Source organism: Vipera ursinii (genome assembly GCF_947247035.1).
Source record: "Vipera ursinii genome assembly, chromosome: 1".
In the NCBI taxonomy this organism is placed as follows: domain Eukaryota; kingdom Metazoa; phylum Chordata; class Lepidosauria; order Squamata; family Viperidae; genus Vipera; species Vipera ursinii.
Window position 1 is genome coordinate 4,232,704 of NC_139512.1, and position 18,061 is coordinate 4,250,764.

General features: G+C 42.3%; 1 protein-coding gene and 1 long non-coding RNA gene across 2 annotated transcripts in view; one reads left to right on the plus strand and one right to left on the minus strand.

The window, feature by feature from the left end:
• LOC310632819 overlaps window positions 1-18,061 on the plus strand; it is a 117,345-nt gene that overhangs the window by 16,059 nt on the left and 83,225 nt on the right. The gene's annotated exons all lie outside the window — the stretch shown is intronic.
• ONECUT3 (one cut homeobox 3) overlaps window positions 2,308-18,061 on the minus strand; it is a gene marked incomplete at both ends in the record, with an annotated part of 77,603 nt that continues 61,849 nt past the window's right edge. The window contains one exon of the mRNA XM_083349926.1: window positions 2,308-2,600. Coding sequence (XP_083206052.1) covers window positions 2,308-2,600 — 293 coding nt within the window. The remainder of the gene's footprint in view (window positions 2,601-18,061) is intronic.

Sequence of the window (18,061 nt, forward strand, 5' to 3'; positions counted from 1 at the left end):
ACATAAAGTGAACACATAAGCCATTGCGCAAGGATGGTGCTCTATTACCCGCATCAATTTGATAGTGTCCCGTTAAAAAAATAATAAAACAAAGAAACAACGTACACAGAAACACACGTACAAAGAATCCCACGTTTAGCACGGAGAGGGCGAGGCTGCGATTCTGTGGCCTCTCTGCCTCCTCAAATGCCTTTTCTCTGGCTCCATAGGCAAAGTGGGGGGGGCTTCAACTTTGCCAGCCAGACATACAGGTTTAACTGGTGATGCTATTTCTCATCAAGCTGATCATGTCTTTCTTTTTCTTTCTTTTTCTTTCTTTCTTTCTCTCTTTTTTTTTGCCTTGCAAACGCTCCTGATTCATGGTGCCAGACTCTACTGAAGTCAAGTCCTGTTTTTCAAGTGAAAGAGGACTATCATCTGGTATCCATCTTCTATTTTTAAGGCAAGCTGTTAATTGGCACACACACAAAAAATAGTCACTTATCTTTCGTACGTTGCCAGAATTCCTTTTTTTAAAGGGTTTTTTTTTAGTTTGTTATTTTTCAACAGGGAGGATACGGAGCTGGGGCCAGAAAAGGACTGGGGGAGGAGTCTTCCCCTTGCCAATCAAATCTATTGATCCATTTAGCAAACAGATTCATGATCTGTTCCCCCACTCAATTCAACTTGCCCAATCTGATTCCTATCATATATACCATCATGGTTTCTCTCCCCTTCTGCCATCCTGTATGTATAGGAGGCAGAAAATGGGGATAAGAGGCAAAAAAAGGGAGTGAGGATGGAAATAATTCAGCTGAGGCTGGCCTTTGGAATGAAACATTGGATGGAAGGTCAGCTGCTGATCCAGTGTCCAGGAAATAAAAATTCAGCTCCTGCACTGCTTTGCTTTGATTTCTTTAAAGCTTTTTTTTTTTAATTACCCGATTTATGTACGTAAAATGTGCTTCATGACCCGCTTTTACTCTAGGTGACACAGTGCAACTTTGCTTTGGATTCCACACGACTAATTCAAGGGAGAAAAGAGGGGATCATATTTCGTCAGAGTTTCTGGTTTCTCCCTTGACACTTTGGCTTGGAATTCCTTGGAGAGGAATCGTCAAAAAAGGGGGAAAAAAAGTCTTCTTTTGAGACTTCTGAATTTGGTTTTGGTAACTTTCAGACCATGCCGTGATGCGCTTGGCAAGATTTCTGGTGGATTTTCATGGGGACCGCTTGGAGTGTGAAGACTTTTGTGGAGAGCAGGATGTGGGGAAAAAGAGGGCTGAGCTGTAGGAAATGTACATGAGGACAACATGATAACATTTTGAAGATGTTTTTTTTTTTCTGGAATGGATTTTCATGCGTTTTCCCCTCGTTACTAGAATGAAGGGTGTAGGTGGCCCTTTCCTTGGCTTGCAAACTGAGCAACTCCCTAACCTACATTCACACATGTCATCACTGACTCTCATTTCAGGATAAACAATTGTAGCTTGTCTCCGTATAAAGGCTAAATGATTCCTACATGATTCCCCCACAATAAATGACCTCTCTTTGAAATAGGAAGGAGAGACATAATTGGATATTACTGGTCTGATATGAATCTTAGAAGTATCCCACAATTCACTTCTATCTCAGTGGTGAAAGACAACCCCAGTAAGGAACGATGAGTTAGTCTGGAATTTAAAACCCAGGAATTGGATGAAGTTCAGTTATGTGGACAGGTATCTAGAAATACATCTCAGAGAGCTGAATCAGCTTCACAAATTAATAAGTTGCTTGCTTTTTGTCCTCCCTTCAATTTTCCAGTGCTGGGCTGTTTTTTAAGGCATACACCACACACTTGCTCCTTACATAGCCAGGACATCTGGGATAAGCATTTTGTTCCCATGATGACAGCTTTCAAATCCACTTCCATGCTTCTGCTATTAAGCTGCTCCTTGCAGATCCCTCCCCCTCTGCCATCAGAACAATTTAATTACTCGCTGGCTGAAACTTCCAGGAAGGAAGATGTTCCTCAGCTAAACCCAAGGCTTGGGAGAAGGTTTGCTCACCAGATGAGGAGATGAAATGGCCCTCTGCAAATGGGAAGGTGTGAGGGAGGTCAAAGACGGAGGCTGCCACGGGATGCCTCTGGAAGTTCTGGGATATCCCAGAGGCATCTGTTGTGGATTGGTTGTGAATTGGGCACCATGCGTTGTCGTTGCTCAACGTACAGGTGTATGCAGGCGAGGGGAGCACCTGTGGAGAAGGGAACGGGCTCTCTTCTGGGTGGAGTTCAGGGGGATGCAAGGGATGAGAGGCGTATGAAGAGAAAAAAAATAAAAGAGATCATGCTTTGGAAAAAGTGCTTGTGGATGAAGAGGGGACTCCGGGGTTGGTGCCTGGCTCCTCTTGCCAACGGTTCATACACCGCCGGCGAGCATTCATGAAGAAGTTGCTGACGGTGTTGAGCTCCAGGCCCAGCTGTTGCGAAATGGTCATCTGCATCTCCTTGGAAGGCCGCTTGTTCTCTTTGAAGATGGCGATCAGGGTGCGGCGTTGGAGGTCGGTGAAGACCAGGCGTTGTTTTTTCGGTTGCAGATTCCGGTCTTTTTGCTGCTCTTGCTCTTTACGTTTGCAGGCTAGGCGGGTGGTTTGAAAGGAAAAGAAGGGGGGAAGGGGAAGGGGAAAAGAGAGAGAGAGAGAGAACAAATAACATGGCTATCAAATTCATGCACATCAAGCTTGTTTTCCATTTTTCTCCCTCCCTCTCCCCCTTCCCTCTCCCCCAATCCATACAACATTTGCAATGCCCCATCTCCAGATAAAGGAATACACCAAATGGCTTCCGTTAAGCCTTTCCCCCCCCCCGCCCGTTCAATTGTGTCCGAGTCTCAGACAAGTCCTTGCAGTTTTCTTGGCATTGCCTCCTTCCTAGGGCTGAGAGAGAGTGACTGGCCCAAGGTCACCCAGCCGGCCTCGTGCCTAAGGCAGGACTAGAACTTATGGCCTTCCAGAGTTTCTAGTCTGATGTCTTAGCCGCTACACCAAGCTGACTCTCATTCATTAGCATTGCTTCTATTCAGATTTTTGCTTTTTAAAAAGACGTAACGAATATACAGGCAGTCCTTGAAGTATGATCACAATGGAGCCTCAAATTTTTGTTGTTAAGCAAGACAGTTGTTAAGTTAATTTTGCCCCCATTTTACAACCTGTCTTGCCACAGTCGCTAAGTGAATCACTGCAGGTGTTAATAAACAGCTGTTAAGTGAATCTGGCTTCCCCATTGACTTTGTTTGTCAGAAGGTCGCAAAAGAGGATCACATGACCCCGGGACACTGCAACCGTCATAAATATGAGACAATTGCCAAGCATCTGGATGTTGATCCCGTGATCATGGGGATATTGCAACGGTCGTAAGTGTGAAAACTCTCATAAGTCACTTTTTCAGTGCCATTGTAACTAAATGAACTTTTGTAAGTCAAGGGCTGTCTGTATAGTGCTTTCCGTCAATGGGACAGAACTGTCTATTTGCATAAAATATTCTGATTCCATTCCTCAAGCAGAAATAGGTGAGATTTAAGGTGACAGTCTCTGATCTCTCTCTGGATTGTAAGATTGCAACACTGCAGCTATCCACCTGCTTTTTGTTGTTGTTGTTGTTGAGGAGGGCTAGAAAAATTAAATAGCAAAATGTCTGCACTTAAATTCTGTATTCATTTATCATGATTAGTTCTCGGGGCTTTGTCTGAATCCAATCATTATGGCTTCCCATTGATATCACATGTTCCCTGACTGGCTACCCAGAGAGAGAATCATTAATATTTAAATCGATTAAACTGTAACTCCTATCTTGAGCTGAGACAGGCACAGTGATTCCTGAACAGGAATCTGGAAAACCAGGATTATTTTTTTTAAAAAACGTTATGCACGTTTGCACATTCCAATTGAAGAAGTTCTTCATGGCAATTCTGAAATGTCCCTCACTCCATCTTCCCCATTCAGGAGAATGTGGTGGAGGATGGAGGATGGCAAAAAATGGTCTTAGAGATGCTTTAGCAGACCCTGTACTGAGCAGGAGATAGACTAGGTGACCTCTAAGAGCCCTTCTAAGTCTAAGATTTTATGAAAATAGGAGGAATTAATCAGATATACCACCCCTGAAGTTCCCAGTAAGCCCAGAAACTTGTAACCTTTGAACTCTTATCTCCTTGTAAATCATCTCCTACAACCTCCCTAATCTTGGTGTCTTCCACCTGTTTTGAACTACAGTTCTCATCAGCTGCCACTTAATACGGCCAATGGTCAAGGATGATGAAAGTTGTAGATCCAAACATCTGGAGGGTCAGGTTGAGAGAATGGCTGGTTCAGGTGAGCACCAGGACCACGGGTGTAAAATGCACGATTTTGGCATAACAATCATTCAAAAAACAATCCAACTTAGCATAAAACCCCAAAAAGGTAGTCTCTGTTTTTTTTAATTTGAAAAGGGTCATTGATCAGGCATCAGGAAAACACCATGAAGAAGTATTAATACCAGTAAAAGAGAATATCTGTAGCTCGGGACTGAACTATGGAGTTTTTGGTGCTCTCTGAACTTGCTGTTTTTTTGTTGCAGACATTTCACTACACAGCACGGTAACAACTTCAGTGCTAGGAAAGTGTTATCACTGAATATGTTACCTAGTTGGGTAATAAAATATCTGGGGGGGGGAAACAAACAACCAAGCTCAGAGGACACCAAGGACTCCACAGAGTATTAATACTAGGAAAAAATGTCTCCAAAAGTCAGTTCTCCTTTCAACCATCCCAAGCCCATATTTGAGCTGAACATTTTCAACTGAGAAGGTTCAGTTCGCTCTTAGAAAAAAAAGAACTCCCAAATTCTACATTTTGAAGGTGAGATGGCTGCTCCCACACAGTCTGCATCTGGCCATCGTTCACCTGTTCATGACAGGTTTAGTATGTTTTTGCATTGCATCGAAAACCCACGAACTCTGTTTAATAAGGTGCAGCCCTGAGACAGGAGACATCAGCATGGACATGAGAAGACATTTTTGCCAAAGGTCTTTATATTCTTTTTCAGACCTCATGTGTCCCAACTGACATTTAATTCACGTAAAGATAAAAATGCTGGCTATCAAAACCCCAGCAGATGAATGAACCACCTACCCTATGACCATCAGATGCTTGCAAGGAAAACAAAGAAAAATAAGCCTTTTTTTGGCACAAAACAGTTATATTTTCTCTTTTAATTTTTTTTTAAAAATAGATACCAACATTTTAAAAGGAAATTAAAACCAAAGAAAAATAAATCGACAGCAATGACATAGATTTGCAAATCAGAATTTGGATCAAAGCATTCACTACAATCAAAAACCCCTTTTCGTTTCCCCTTCCAATCCCTTCTTCTCTTGCACAAAATTGATTCAGTCTGCAAATACATTGATGCTGTATAAGCCAAGCAAAAACAAAAATCCACCCAATAAATTCAGCCTGTGGCAGATGATGAGCAGAAAACAGACATGAGAATCACAGAGGTTTAGTTGAGAACGTCCATACCAGCAGAGGTCAATACTGAAGTCCAGGCAGTGTTAAAAGAACAAAGCAGCAGAATCTATTCCACAGTATTAGCTTATAGACACAATTGGAACCAGCAAGAAGCTGCCAAGGGCCAACGGGCTGATTTGACCAAGTTTCTGAGCCAACATTTGCAGTCTGCCAGAACCTAAACCAAGTAGGAATTCATTTAAACCAGAGGGCAGTGGAACAACTCAAGAACAGTCCTAAAATGTATTCCTTGTTCAGCGACTTGCCATGTTTAGAGATTGTTCAAAGTTACAGTGGTGATGAAAGAGTAATTTTACAACACTCCTCACATTTATGACCTTTACATGTCTGTAAAGCAAAAAAAAATGCTGAAATAAGATTATTTTATTTATTTTATTTTATTTTATTTATTATAACACCAGTTGCGGTTTCACTACTAACTTCTTCACTTAACGACTGAGTTGCTGGTCCCAATTGTGGTCGCTAAATGAGGACTCCCTGTATTTTAGTTATTCTATTCTATTCTATTCTATTCTATTCTATTCTATTCTATTCTATTCTATTCTATTCTATTCTATTCTATTCTATTCTATTCATGGCAAAAGAACTTCATGGAGAAAACAAACCACTAAACAGAACCTCCATGTTCCAAGGTAGTGTACCTTAGAATGTCTGCTGTTGTTGTCCCTTCCCAAACATTTGGTAACTTCTGCTAGAAAGAGGGTAGTAAATTCATTGGATCTTTGCCTCAACCAGCAGGACTCTTACACATTAACCTGGAACCTAGATCTTTCTGATTTACACAATCATACCACAAGCATACCCACACATATGAAGATAGGGAGGGATTGTTCATCTACAGAGACGGGTGTGTGCTTTTGAGTCCACAGTTAAGCTTTGCTGCATGTGAAACTAAGACCTGAGACACAAAGACCTTGAGAGCATGTAAAGATTGCCTTTCCCTCATTAATGAAATGGCCATTATTCACCGTGTGTAACACTGATAAATACAAATTTTAAAAGAGATTCTTCATTTCTTTTAAGAGGTTAAAGGAAAAAATGAAGGAGAGGAGAAGAGAAAGCTTTCCGCAGCTTAACATGTCTGTTCACAGTTCAATATAATTACTGTTCCACAGAGTAGGAATCAATAGCTGCTGTAGTTGAATTTACTATACACTGTGGGTCTCCAGAGCTGCAACAGATGGAGCTGTTTCATATGCTCATCTCCCCACGGATGGTTGCCTAGGCGGTCTCCATCTCACCATCAGGTGAGAGGGGAGGGGGTGGGGAGGCAGTGTTGCTTCTGCAGATGTAACAAAGGTTGAGTAAAACAGAAGGCCACGCAGGTAGTCCTCGACTTACAACCCCAATTGGGACCTGAATTTCCATTGCTAAGCAAGGTGGCTGTTAAGTGAACCATGTCTAATTTTACGATCTTTTTTGCCACGGCTGCTAAGTGTATCATGTGGTTGTTAGTCAAATATGGCTTCCCCTTTGACTCTGCTAGTAGGAAGAGAGTTGGGAAAGTCACAAATGGCAATCACATGACCTGGGATGCTGCAACTGTTGTAAATACATGCCAGTTACCAAGTACCCAAATTTTGATCACATGACTGTGGGGATGCTGCAACGGTTCTAAGTGCAGGGACCCGTTGTAAGTCACTTTTTTCAGTGCCAGTGTCCCTTTCAACAGTAACTAAACAAGTGGCTCTAAGTTGAGGACTTGCATGTAGTAGATTTCAGCTGTCACTGGCATCTTTCACCAGCGCTATCTACTCTGACAACAACCCAGGAAGCTGAGTTTTGACTAAGATCAACCTCCTATTGGGATTCTTAGAATGAGCTAGTAAGATGCTAGAACAGTTTTTCTCAAACTCAGCGACTTTAAAATAGGTGGACTTCAACTCCCAGAATCCTCCAGCCCGTGCATGAGCTGGGGGATTCTGGGAGTTGAAATCTGCACATCTTAAAGTTGCTGAAGCTGAGAATCCCGGTTCTAGGAACAGGACAGGAATGCTGCTGGTGCAGCCCCAAATCACCCCTATTTAGCATTCAAATCATGTACTGAATAGAACAGCTATAAGAATCAATCAGTTAAACCAGGGGTTCTCAACCTTGGGAATTTCCAAGAGTGTGGACTTCAACTCCCAGAATTCCACGGCCAGCTTAACCATTGATAAGAATCCTGGGAGCTGAAGTCCACACTCCTGGAAGCACTGAAATTAAACAAATAAAATCCAGCCATATGTCTCTGGGAAGCCTAGAAACTGGAGTTGATAGTCCCATGTTGGACCTTTGGTAGAGTCATCCTCATTGTAATTGCCATTGTCATCATCATGTATTGAAAACCTCACCCTTCATAGATTTATCTAACTCCCTCTTTAGAATCTTCCAAGTGGATGGCCATGGCCACGTCTTGCACGAGTGAGCTTTGCAACCTGTCCTGAAGCTCCAAATCAAGTCTCATTCCATTCTATTGTCCAGCATTCTTTGTGTCTGTTTTCCTCACTGTCCTTTTATGAATCTTCTAACTTATTTTAGTACTTCTTACTCATTCCATTTTAAGGCTACCCACTCTCCTAGTGATTCTGGGCGGCTTACCAGAGGGGTGAAAAGATCAAAACAGAACAACTAGGAAAAAAATTACAGCACAGTTAAAACAACGGCAGTAAAACAGCCATGCAGGAGAATGATTCAATGCTTGACATTTTAGTAGATTGCCACCTTGTCCTGGCCTAGTGCCTACAGGAAGAGCTAGATCTTTAAGGCCTTTGTAAAGGTTGGCATCTTTGTACTGAATCCTGGTGTGAAAAGGATCAAGGTCATCCGTTTCCTCCAGGAACCTCTGGAGCTGCATCGTGATAATCTTCTCCAGAACCTTCCCCAAAATGGGAAAGTTGGAAATAAGCCAACACAGTTGGCCCCAGTGATAGCTTTTTGAGAAGGAAACAGACCACCAGCTCCTCTGAGGCATATAGAAGCATCCTCTCACACAAGGATAATTCACCCCTGCTTCAACCCAACTCTATGTTCTTCCGTAGAAGGCCGTCAGCAGTTAGGAGAGACATACAGTAGATGAGAACATACAGGAGACCACCCAAAGAGCTCCGAGAACCTGTCCACCTCCTTCAGATTTATAGACTTATCCTGCCAGATGACAGCGCAAGGCTGTGTCTCATCCAGTTCAGAAGGCTCCATTACTGTTGTAAATTGAGGACTACCTGTAACATAATCCCTAATATAGGCTCTAACATGTGTTTGGACAGACTCAATCTTTGTCTTTTCCCATCTCTTCTGTCCATCTTTTCTGTTGAGCTCCTCAACAAACCCCAAAGCCTTTGGATCGATGTACAGGAAGAGGCCACTCAGGAGCAATCTGATCCTAATTCTCCCTTACTTCCCTTCACCTACCTTTCTTTTCAATGAGAAGTTCCTAGACCTTATGACCTTTCCTTATAGAGGGGTTACTGCAGCTTCCCAACCATCTGGCCCCATTACTCCAAGATCCTTCCCCCTTCTGGCAATCTGAATGTTCAATCTGACATGCCACATGCATTGGCTGACTCATGTTTACAGTCACAGACGGGTAAGATAAATGCAGACATAACGGGAATTTGTGAGGCAAGAGATATACCAATCATAGTCTAATGTTTCTATAGAAGTGGATTCATGAGGCTCATCAAAAGAAAGTCCAACATAATCAACAGCTAGTCCTTGATTTACTACATTCATTTAGTGACCGTTTTGAAGTTACACCAGCACAGAAAAAGTGACTGATGACCATTTTTCATACTTGCAACCGTTGCAACTTTCCCATGGTCATGTCATCAAAATTCAGATTCTTGGCAACTGGCTCATATTTATGAAGGTTGCAGAGTCCCAGAGTCATGTGATCACCTTCTGTGACCTTCTGACAAGCAAAAACAATGGGGAAGCCAGATGCACTTAACAACTGTGTTACTAACTTAATAACTGGGGTGATTCTCTTAACAACTGTAGCAAGAAAGGTCATAAAATGGGATAAAACTCACTTAAGAACTGTTTGATTTAGCTACAGTAAACTGTAATTGTAAGTCGGGGATTACCTGTATTTGTTTCTACTATGCACAGGGAGATCCATGGGGTTTGATCAAAAAGGTCCTGTACCTGTACAGGTGCTGGGCTACCCGCAGGGATTCACAGTGCACTAAGTCCTCAGGATATTTAAAAAATGTGACTGTCAGCCCTTCAGGATAGTCCAGTCAAGAAGCACACCTAGAAATACTCACTCTAACTTTATTGTAAAATTACATTTACAGAATCGTAGAGGTCTGAAGTTATGTCTCCCCCACCTTTTTTTTACAGTCTGAAAAGCAAGGTGGCAACTCTTCCAAGACATTTGTCATTCCCCCATTCCTTCTACAGACTAAGCTGTCACTTGTCTGAATGTTGCCCAGTCTGTGCTCTTCCTTCTGTCTCCCAAAGTCATTCTCACACACCATTACAGTGGCACGCTAAAGAACAAGTGGAGCTTATAGTGTACTATCTGGATTTTTTTTATCACACCCCATGGACATACCTGTAAGTAGTAGGAATGAATATTTGCCAGTACAGTACCTGTTTTGCTTCAACTATACATCTACATAAAGGTGGACCTCTCCTTTGTTTGGATATTTCTAGGTAAAAGTAAATGTAAAGGTTCCCCCGCACATGCGTGCTAGTCGTTTCCAACTCTAGGGGCCGGTGCTCATCTCCGTTTCAAAGCCAAAGAGCCAGCGCTTGTCCGAGGATGTCTCTGTGGTCATGTGGTCGGCATGACTAGATGCCAAAGGCACACGGAACGCTGTTACCTTCCCACTGTAGTGGTCCCTATTTTTCTACTTGCATTTTTACATGCTTTCGAACTGCTAGGTTGGCAGAAGCTGGGACGAGTAACAGGAGCTCACTCTGTTATGCGGCACTCGGGATTCGACCCACCAAACTGCCGACCTTCTGATTGACAAGCTCAGCGTCCTAACCCACTGAGCCACCGCGTTGCAACTTTCCCATGGTCTTGGGACTGATAATAAAGGGGGAAGGTGTGAGCGGGGCTGGTTGCTGAAGGCAACTGTTTGGAGACATTCTAAGAGAATTCCTGGTCTGTTCTTGATACTTCTGTTTAACTCTTGTTTGTTGACTCTTGTTTGATATTTTGATTCATTTATTGAAGGAAATATTCTGTTGCTTTTTTGTTTGAACTGTAAATAAATTTGGGTTGGGTTTTTCCAGCCTATTGACTGTAAAAAGGAAAAAGGGACTTACAACAGGGCCAGTCGTAGGCTGGAACAGAACAGGGCTTACTGTTTCGAGATTCAGGAAGGCCCTTAAGAAATAGCTCTGTTCCCACACCTGGGGGTAGTTCCATGTTTTCCCCAAAATAAGACCGGGTCTTATATTAATTTTTGCTCCAAAAGACACATTAGGACTTATTTTCCGGTTAGGGCTTATATTCGGGGAAATACAGTACTAAATGCATCTGTCTGGCTGACAATCTTAACTGGGGCTTATTTTTGGGGTGGAACTGAAAAATCATGCTAGGGCTTATTTTTCGTTTGGATCTTATTTTCAGAGAAACACAGTATCCCAGTAGAGCCCCTATCATGGTTTAATATTTTTACTGATATGGTTGTTTTTCATCTGGGCAGGGTTTTTTTTATTTTTAAACTGTTTTTTAAGTATACATTTGGGTACTGTAAACAGACCAGAGACTTCTGGAGTGGATTTAATTTACTAAGGATTAATTAATTATGCATTAATATAACTATAATCAAGCCTTGAGTTATGCAAAATAAATATAGCACATACAATTAGTCCTCAACTTATGACCACAACTGGAACTGGAATTTTCTCCATACACTGTCGTGGCTGTATGTTAAGTCAGACCCAATTTTTCAGTTTTTACAGCTGTCCTTAAGTGAATCACATGGTGGTTAATGAAATCCATCGTACCCAAAGGGTGTTTTTTTTTTTGCTGGAAATCAGTAAAAAAAAGGTCACAAACCACAGTCATGTGACCGAAGGATGCTGTGTCACAAATATGATTTGGTTGCCAAAGCCCCAATTTTTATCCCACAACTGAGGTGGTGGTATGATGATCCTAAGTGCAAGTTCAGCTTGTAAATCAGGTTTTCCCAGGCTGTTTTAACTTTACAAGGGCCTCCGATAAATGGCCGAGGTAAGTCAAGGACCACCTGTGCTTCTAATAAATAAATAATTGTACCACTCTTGCATCAATTTGCATCATGAGTGTATATTATGAGGTCACAAGACCAATTTTGTCACTTTCTCTTTTTTGGACACTCATCTCTCTCTCTCTCTCCTCAAAACTCAATCCCAACCCTAATATAGGTAGTCCTCAATTTACAGCCATTTGTTTAGTGCCCGTTCAAAGTTATAACAGCACTGAAAAAAGTGGCACGCCTGTTTTTCACACTTACGACCGTTGCAGCATCCCTGTAGCCAGGTCAAAATAATCAAAATTCAGACACTTGGCAACCGGCACGTATTTATGACGGTTGCAGTGTCCCGGGGTCATGTGATCCCCTTTTGCGACCTTCTGACAAGCGAAGCCAGATTCACTTAACAACCGGGATGACTAACTTAACAAATGCAGCGATGCACTCAAGAACTGGGGCAGGAAAGGTTGTAAAATGCGGCAAACGTCACTTAACAACCGTCTTGCTTAACAATGGAAATCCTGGGCTAAAAAGCGGTCGTAAGCCGAGGACTACCTGTAATTGCAACCTGGGTGGCTGGTTCCTTCAAGAAAAAGCCTGATTATGATTCACTGCCACCAATTCCCCGGACTGTTTCTCTTTCGGGTTTGAAGAAGAAAAAACAAAACGCTGAAGCCTCTCTGGAACTGTTTCTAAAAGAGGAGGATGGTATAATAGAGACGATCAAGGGCCCGGCTGTTGAGAGGACAATTATCTCCCTGCGGGAACTCTTCTAAGCATTCCACTAAATAGCCCTGATTTTAAGGGCAAAGCAATTCTTCCATTGTGCCTGCCAAGGCGCTTGTGTGTTTGTGTGGTGTTTTTTTTTCCTTCCTCCCTCTGCCCTCTTGCAGCAAGCAAAACCTATAATTTTCTCTTCCTCACCCTCTTTTACTTAAGTGCTGGTGGTTTGGAGCAGATACAAAGAGGACAGGCAGGGAGGGGAATGTTCAGTTCACACCTGCTAGTAGTAACTGGGACGAGGGAGCGAGGACGTAGCAGAAAACAGTCCTCATCTTTGACTCTGCAGGTTCTTTCCAAAAACAAAAGAAAAAAGACTGGACAACCGTTTGTCTGAAATGGCATGGGTAATCCTCAAATTACAACAGTCCGTTTAGTGACCACAAACAGTAAAACCAAGTGACTTATGACCGCTCTTCACACTTGCCACCCCCGGCGGCATCTCATCGGTCATGTGATCCAATTTTGGACGCTTGGCAACTGGTTCCTATTCATGACGGTTGCGGGGTCCCGGGGTCACGTGAACCACCTGTTTGACAACCTTCTGACCATCAAAGTCAAGGGGGAAGCCAGATTCACTTAACAACCGTGTGACTAGCTTAACAACTGCAGCGATTCACTTATCCACTGTGGCAAGAAAGGTCACAAAATGGGGCTAAATTCACTTAGCAAATGTCTCCCTCAGCAACAGGAATTTTGGGCTCAGTTGTGGTCGTAAGTCGAGAACTACCTTGTATAGGGTTTCCTGGCCTGAGCAAGGGGTTGGACTAGAAGACCTCCAAGATCCCTTCCAACTCTGTTATTCTGAAAAAGAAAAATGGGGTAGGAGTAAGAGGGAAAATGGAGGATCCAAGGCAGGATACCCATTTCCAATAGTCCAGATTTTGGGCAGAGAGGACCACTGGTTTGAAAGAGGGGTGAACGAATCCATCTCTCTTAAAACTGAACAGCCCTTCCTCAACAGAGGGAGAAGAATAAGACGCCAGCTGTCTCCAATTTACAACGCAACCCTTGCAGCAGTTCCAAGAAGATTTCACAATCAACTGCACCCTGATTCAGGTGACCCTGAGGGGACAGATAACCCCCCCGAATGACCGCAAGAGCTCACAGGGAGAGTGCTAATGATCAGATGACTGCAAAGCAATACAGTCTTTCCATTCCCGCCCCCCACCCTTATCAGAACCTATCCTTCCATCTCCCCACCATCCAGTCTCAACTGTCCGTACTTCCATCCTCCCACCATCAGAACTGATGAAGCTTCTTGGATGAGAAGCGAAATGCCTTCTTCTTCTTCCTCCTCCTCAAGATAAAACAATCCAATTGCCTTTTGAAGAAAAGGAAAAAAATGCACCTTTCAGACAACTGTGACCCGGATGACTGAGAATCTCCGCAGACATCCAAGGCAGAAGTTTGCAGTGTGGTAAAAGAGCTAAAATTGACTGCCTGCAGCAAATAAATTGCAGATCAGACATGAATTTATGGGCTTCACAATTCGCCCAATCTACTCTGGCCTATATTTCTGAATTCTGTCAATAGGTACAGCAGATGAGTGAAAGGGTCATGGAACCTATTTAACCAGGTTAAAGCACCTAGCAGGTGCAAACACACCAATGTGAAATGTGGTTAGTGTTAACTTTTTTTTTCCTTTTACGGTGCGGTATGTGAGCGTCCGGGTGGTTGGATTAGGGAACCATTCAATATATTGCACAGACCCAGATTTATTCACTTGGATTCATATAGGACCAACAGACAGAAGCCTAGCAGATAAAATCATCAACTGTAATGCCACCCAGTCTTTAAAAAGAAAAGAGGTTTCTCTGGTAAATGACCAGGATATCAACAGAGATGTAATAACTGTTTGGGTCTGTACACAGTTTATCATTTAAATCAATGTCCAATATTGCCATTTTCTTCTAAAGACAGGTAGTCCTTAAATACAGTGAATAATATTTATATGTTACTTATATGTAAGGGTGTAGGTCTATACATATGTTGCACATAAAGGTAAAGGTTCCCCCGCACATGTGTGCTAGTCGTTTCCCACTCTAGGGGCCGGTGCTCATCTCTGTTTCAAAGCCGAAGAGCCAGTGCTTGTCCGAGGACGTCTCCGTGATCATGTGGCTGGCATGACTAGATGCCAAAGGCGCACAGAATGCTGTTACCTTCCCACCGGAGTGGTCCCTATTTTTCTACTTGCATTTTTACATGCTTTCGAACTGCTAGGTTGGCAGAAGCTGGGACGAGTAACCGGCACTCACTCTGTTACGCGGCACTCGGGATTCGACCCACCAAACTGCCAACCTTATGATCGACAAGCTCAGCGTCCTAACCCACTGAGCCACCGTGTCCCTATGTTGCACATAGTATGTTTTAAATGTGTGTTATGTATGTGTACAGTTTGAGAGGAAGAAACTAAATTTCATTTTTAATGTGTGCCATTGTGCCCACAGGAAAAAAATAACAATAAAGGTTATTTAATCTAATCTAATTTAATCTAATCTAATCTAATCTAATCTAATCTAATCTAATCTAATCCTAGATTTACAACCGTTCATTTAGTGACCATTTGAATTTACAACAGCACTGAAAAAAGTGACTCATGACCATTTTTCACACTTACGACCATTGTGGCATCTCCATGGTCACGTGATCAAAATTCAGATGCTTGGCAACTGACTCATATTTATGACCGTTGCAGTGTACTGGGGTCATATGTTCACCTTTTGCAACCTTGTGATAAGCAAAGTCAACGCAGGTCAGATTCACTTAACAAATGTAGTGATTCACTTAACAACTGTGGCATAAAAGGTCGTAAAATGGGCAAAACTCATTTAAATGTCTCACTTAACAACAGAAATGTTGGGCTCATTTGTGGTTGTAAGTCGAGGACTACCTGTACTTCCTTACTTTGTGACGCATGACCTTTGAACATTCCTAAGTGCAGTAATATTTTCAATGAAAAAACATAATTAATTAATAAAACATAGTAATTAGATCCTGGTGCTTGTCTTTGGGAACATCAACTCTCGCTCTATCTTTCTCTCTCTTCCTCCCTTCTTCTCCCCCCTACCAGGTGTTGTAAAATGAATATAGTATTTACATTATATGTTAATTTTGGTAACTCGTCCAGAACAAACCTGGGCATTTTAACAGCCTTCAAGCCACATCTGGTCCTTTGGCTGTCCCTGTTTGGCCCGCATGTGGTCAATAGGAAATTAGAAATCAAATGCAAATAAATTAGAAATCAATTGCAATACAGCCACATTGCTTTTATTCTGAAAGCCACTGCCATTTTTTTTCCAGTTTACATATGTGCATGCATGCAAGCCTACACCCCTTCGCAGCCCTCTTTGTTCAGCCCTCCACAGCAGTCCCAGTTTCTCATGTAGCCCTTTGGGGAAATTAATTGCCCTCCCCTGATCCAGAATCACACTGGTGAGATGGGCAGCCATATGTACCTACATATATAAATAGATTTGGGGTGCAAACATCTTTTTTGAAAAATTATGACTTCTGTCTTATTGCTGCCATCTAGTGATCACCAAGAACATCGCACCCCAGATCACGTAACTAATCCGATGATTTTCAAAATGTGATCCGTGGACTCTTGGAGTCTCCGAGACCCTTTCAGGAGGGTCCACACGACGAAAACTCTTTTCATAATAATACTAAGACATCATTTGCCTTTCTTCACTCTCATTCTCTTGTGAGAATTCAGTGGAGTTCCCCAGAAGCTGCGTGCCATCATCGCTCTGGTGGCTAATGGGATGTGTGCTTGTGTATTCTAAGATAGTTGGTTTGGGGCAGGGGTCTCCAAACTTGGCAACTTTAAGACTTGTGGACTTTGACTCCCAGAATTCCTCAGCTGACCATGCTGGTTGGAGAATTCTGGGAGCTGAAGTCCAGAAGTCTTAAAACTGCCAAGTTTGGAGACCTCTGGATTAAGGGTATAAATACGTACATTTTCAGAGGTTTTCAGTTTTAGGGTTATATCTGTTAACATGTAACGGGTTTACTCTTGATATTTTTAAATGAACTAATGAATGCATATTTTTACAATGTCTCCCTTTTAATTTCTAAGACAGTAAGCAGGGCTAGATATAGCCCATCTAAACAAAAATTCTTCGGGGTCTTTAACAATTTCGAAGAGCGTAAAGAGGTCCCGAGCCCCAAACATCCAAGAACCGCTGCCCTGGATGAAGAGTTTTGAGGGTGAAGTTTCATTCTCTGAACTTGTGGATTGTTTTCCCAACAAACTAACATCTTTGGTGGAGTTTAGGGGAGGTGAGTGTCCTTCTATTTATCAGGGCTTCATGTATGGGCGTGTCGAGTGAGGGTCTCGTGATGGGTCCAGCATGACTCATCAGCGAGGGGCTTGTGATAGGTCTTGTGATGGAGAGGCAACTTCAGGTCAGAGTCCCTGGGAGGTGAACTGCTAGTGGGAGGGGTGCTTGCGTGGTTGAGGTTGGCGCTGTCTCTGGTTGGCTGTGCGGTTGGTTTGGACTCTGAGGGGTTTGTAGGCTGGTTGTAGGTCAATGTTTCCATTGCTTGTAGAGAGTCAGGCTTCTATGAACTCACGAGCGCGGCGGGAAGTAGCGTGGCCGATGATTTTTGTGTTGCTGAAGAGTTTTTGTTCATTGTTTTGCCCCAAGAGCCAAATTCTTTCCTACTGTTTCAATGAGGGGCAAATTAACGGTGAGGTCTCCTTACTTGCCTTGCCTTCCCACCAGGCCTCCCTTGGAGATGAGAAGGTCAAACACTGTTCCTTGCTTGGATTGGTGCAGAGGAGATGAATTATTGCATCACCTTTCAAGTTGGTGGTGGGCTTACGTTTAACCTTGCTATTGCTTTACCTGTTAACTAGGTTTTTTTTTTAAATATAGTAGATAGATGTTAGGTCAAATTGGTTGGGTAAAGAGAATGGTAGAAGTCCATAAACTGAAGGCCTGCTTTGCAAGTGTGTGTATTTATTTATTTATTTATTTATTTATTTATTTATTTATTTATTTATTATTTATTTATTATATTTTTATACCGCCCTTCTCCCGAAGGACTCAGGGCGGTGTACAGGGCAATAAATATCAAAAACAGAATACAAAAGTTAAAAAACGATTAAATATAATGCCCAAGTTTAAAACAGTAATTAAAAACATATTAAAACCCCAACCCTAACCCATCAAACCAGGTCAGATTGCTCAAATAAATACGTTTTTAGATCGCACGCGTGTATGTGGGGGGGGGAACTATTATTCTTGAACTATATTTAGTCAGAGGGATAATCTATGTGTATTTTCTTTCCTATCCACATTTTTCTTTGTTGTCTTGTTTAGTTTCACTTTGATCTTTTTTTTCCTTTGTAGTTTGTATTTTAATGTTGTGAATAAAATTTTAAAAAATTCAAAAAAAAAAATCCCAGTTGACAATGAAAATATCAAAGTGGTTTTTTTAGGGTCAGCTATCAACAGTAAAGGAACAAACAGTCAGCACCGCAGACTAGCACTGGATAGAGTAGCCATGAAGGCCTTGGAGAAGATATTTAGAAGCCGGGATGGGTCAACTCTTACCAAGATCACCATCGC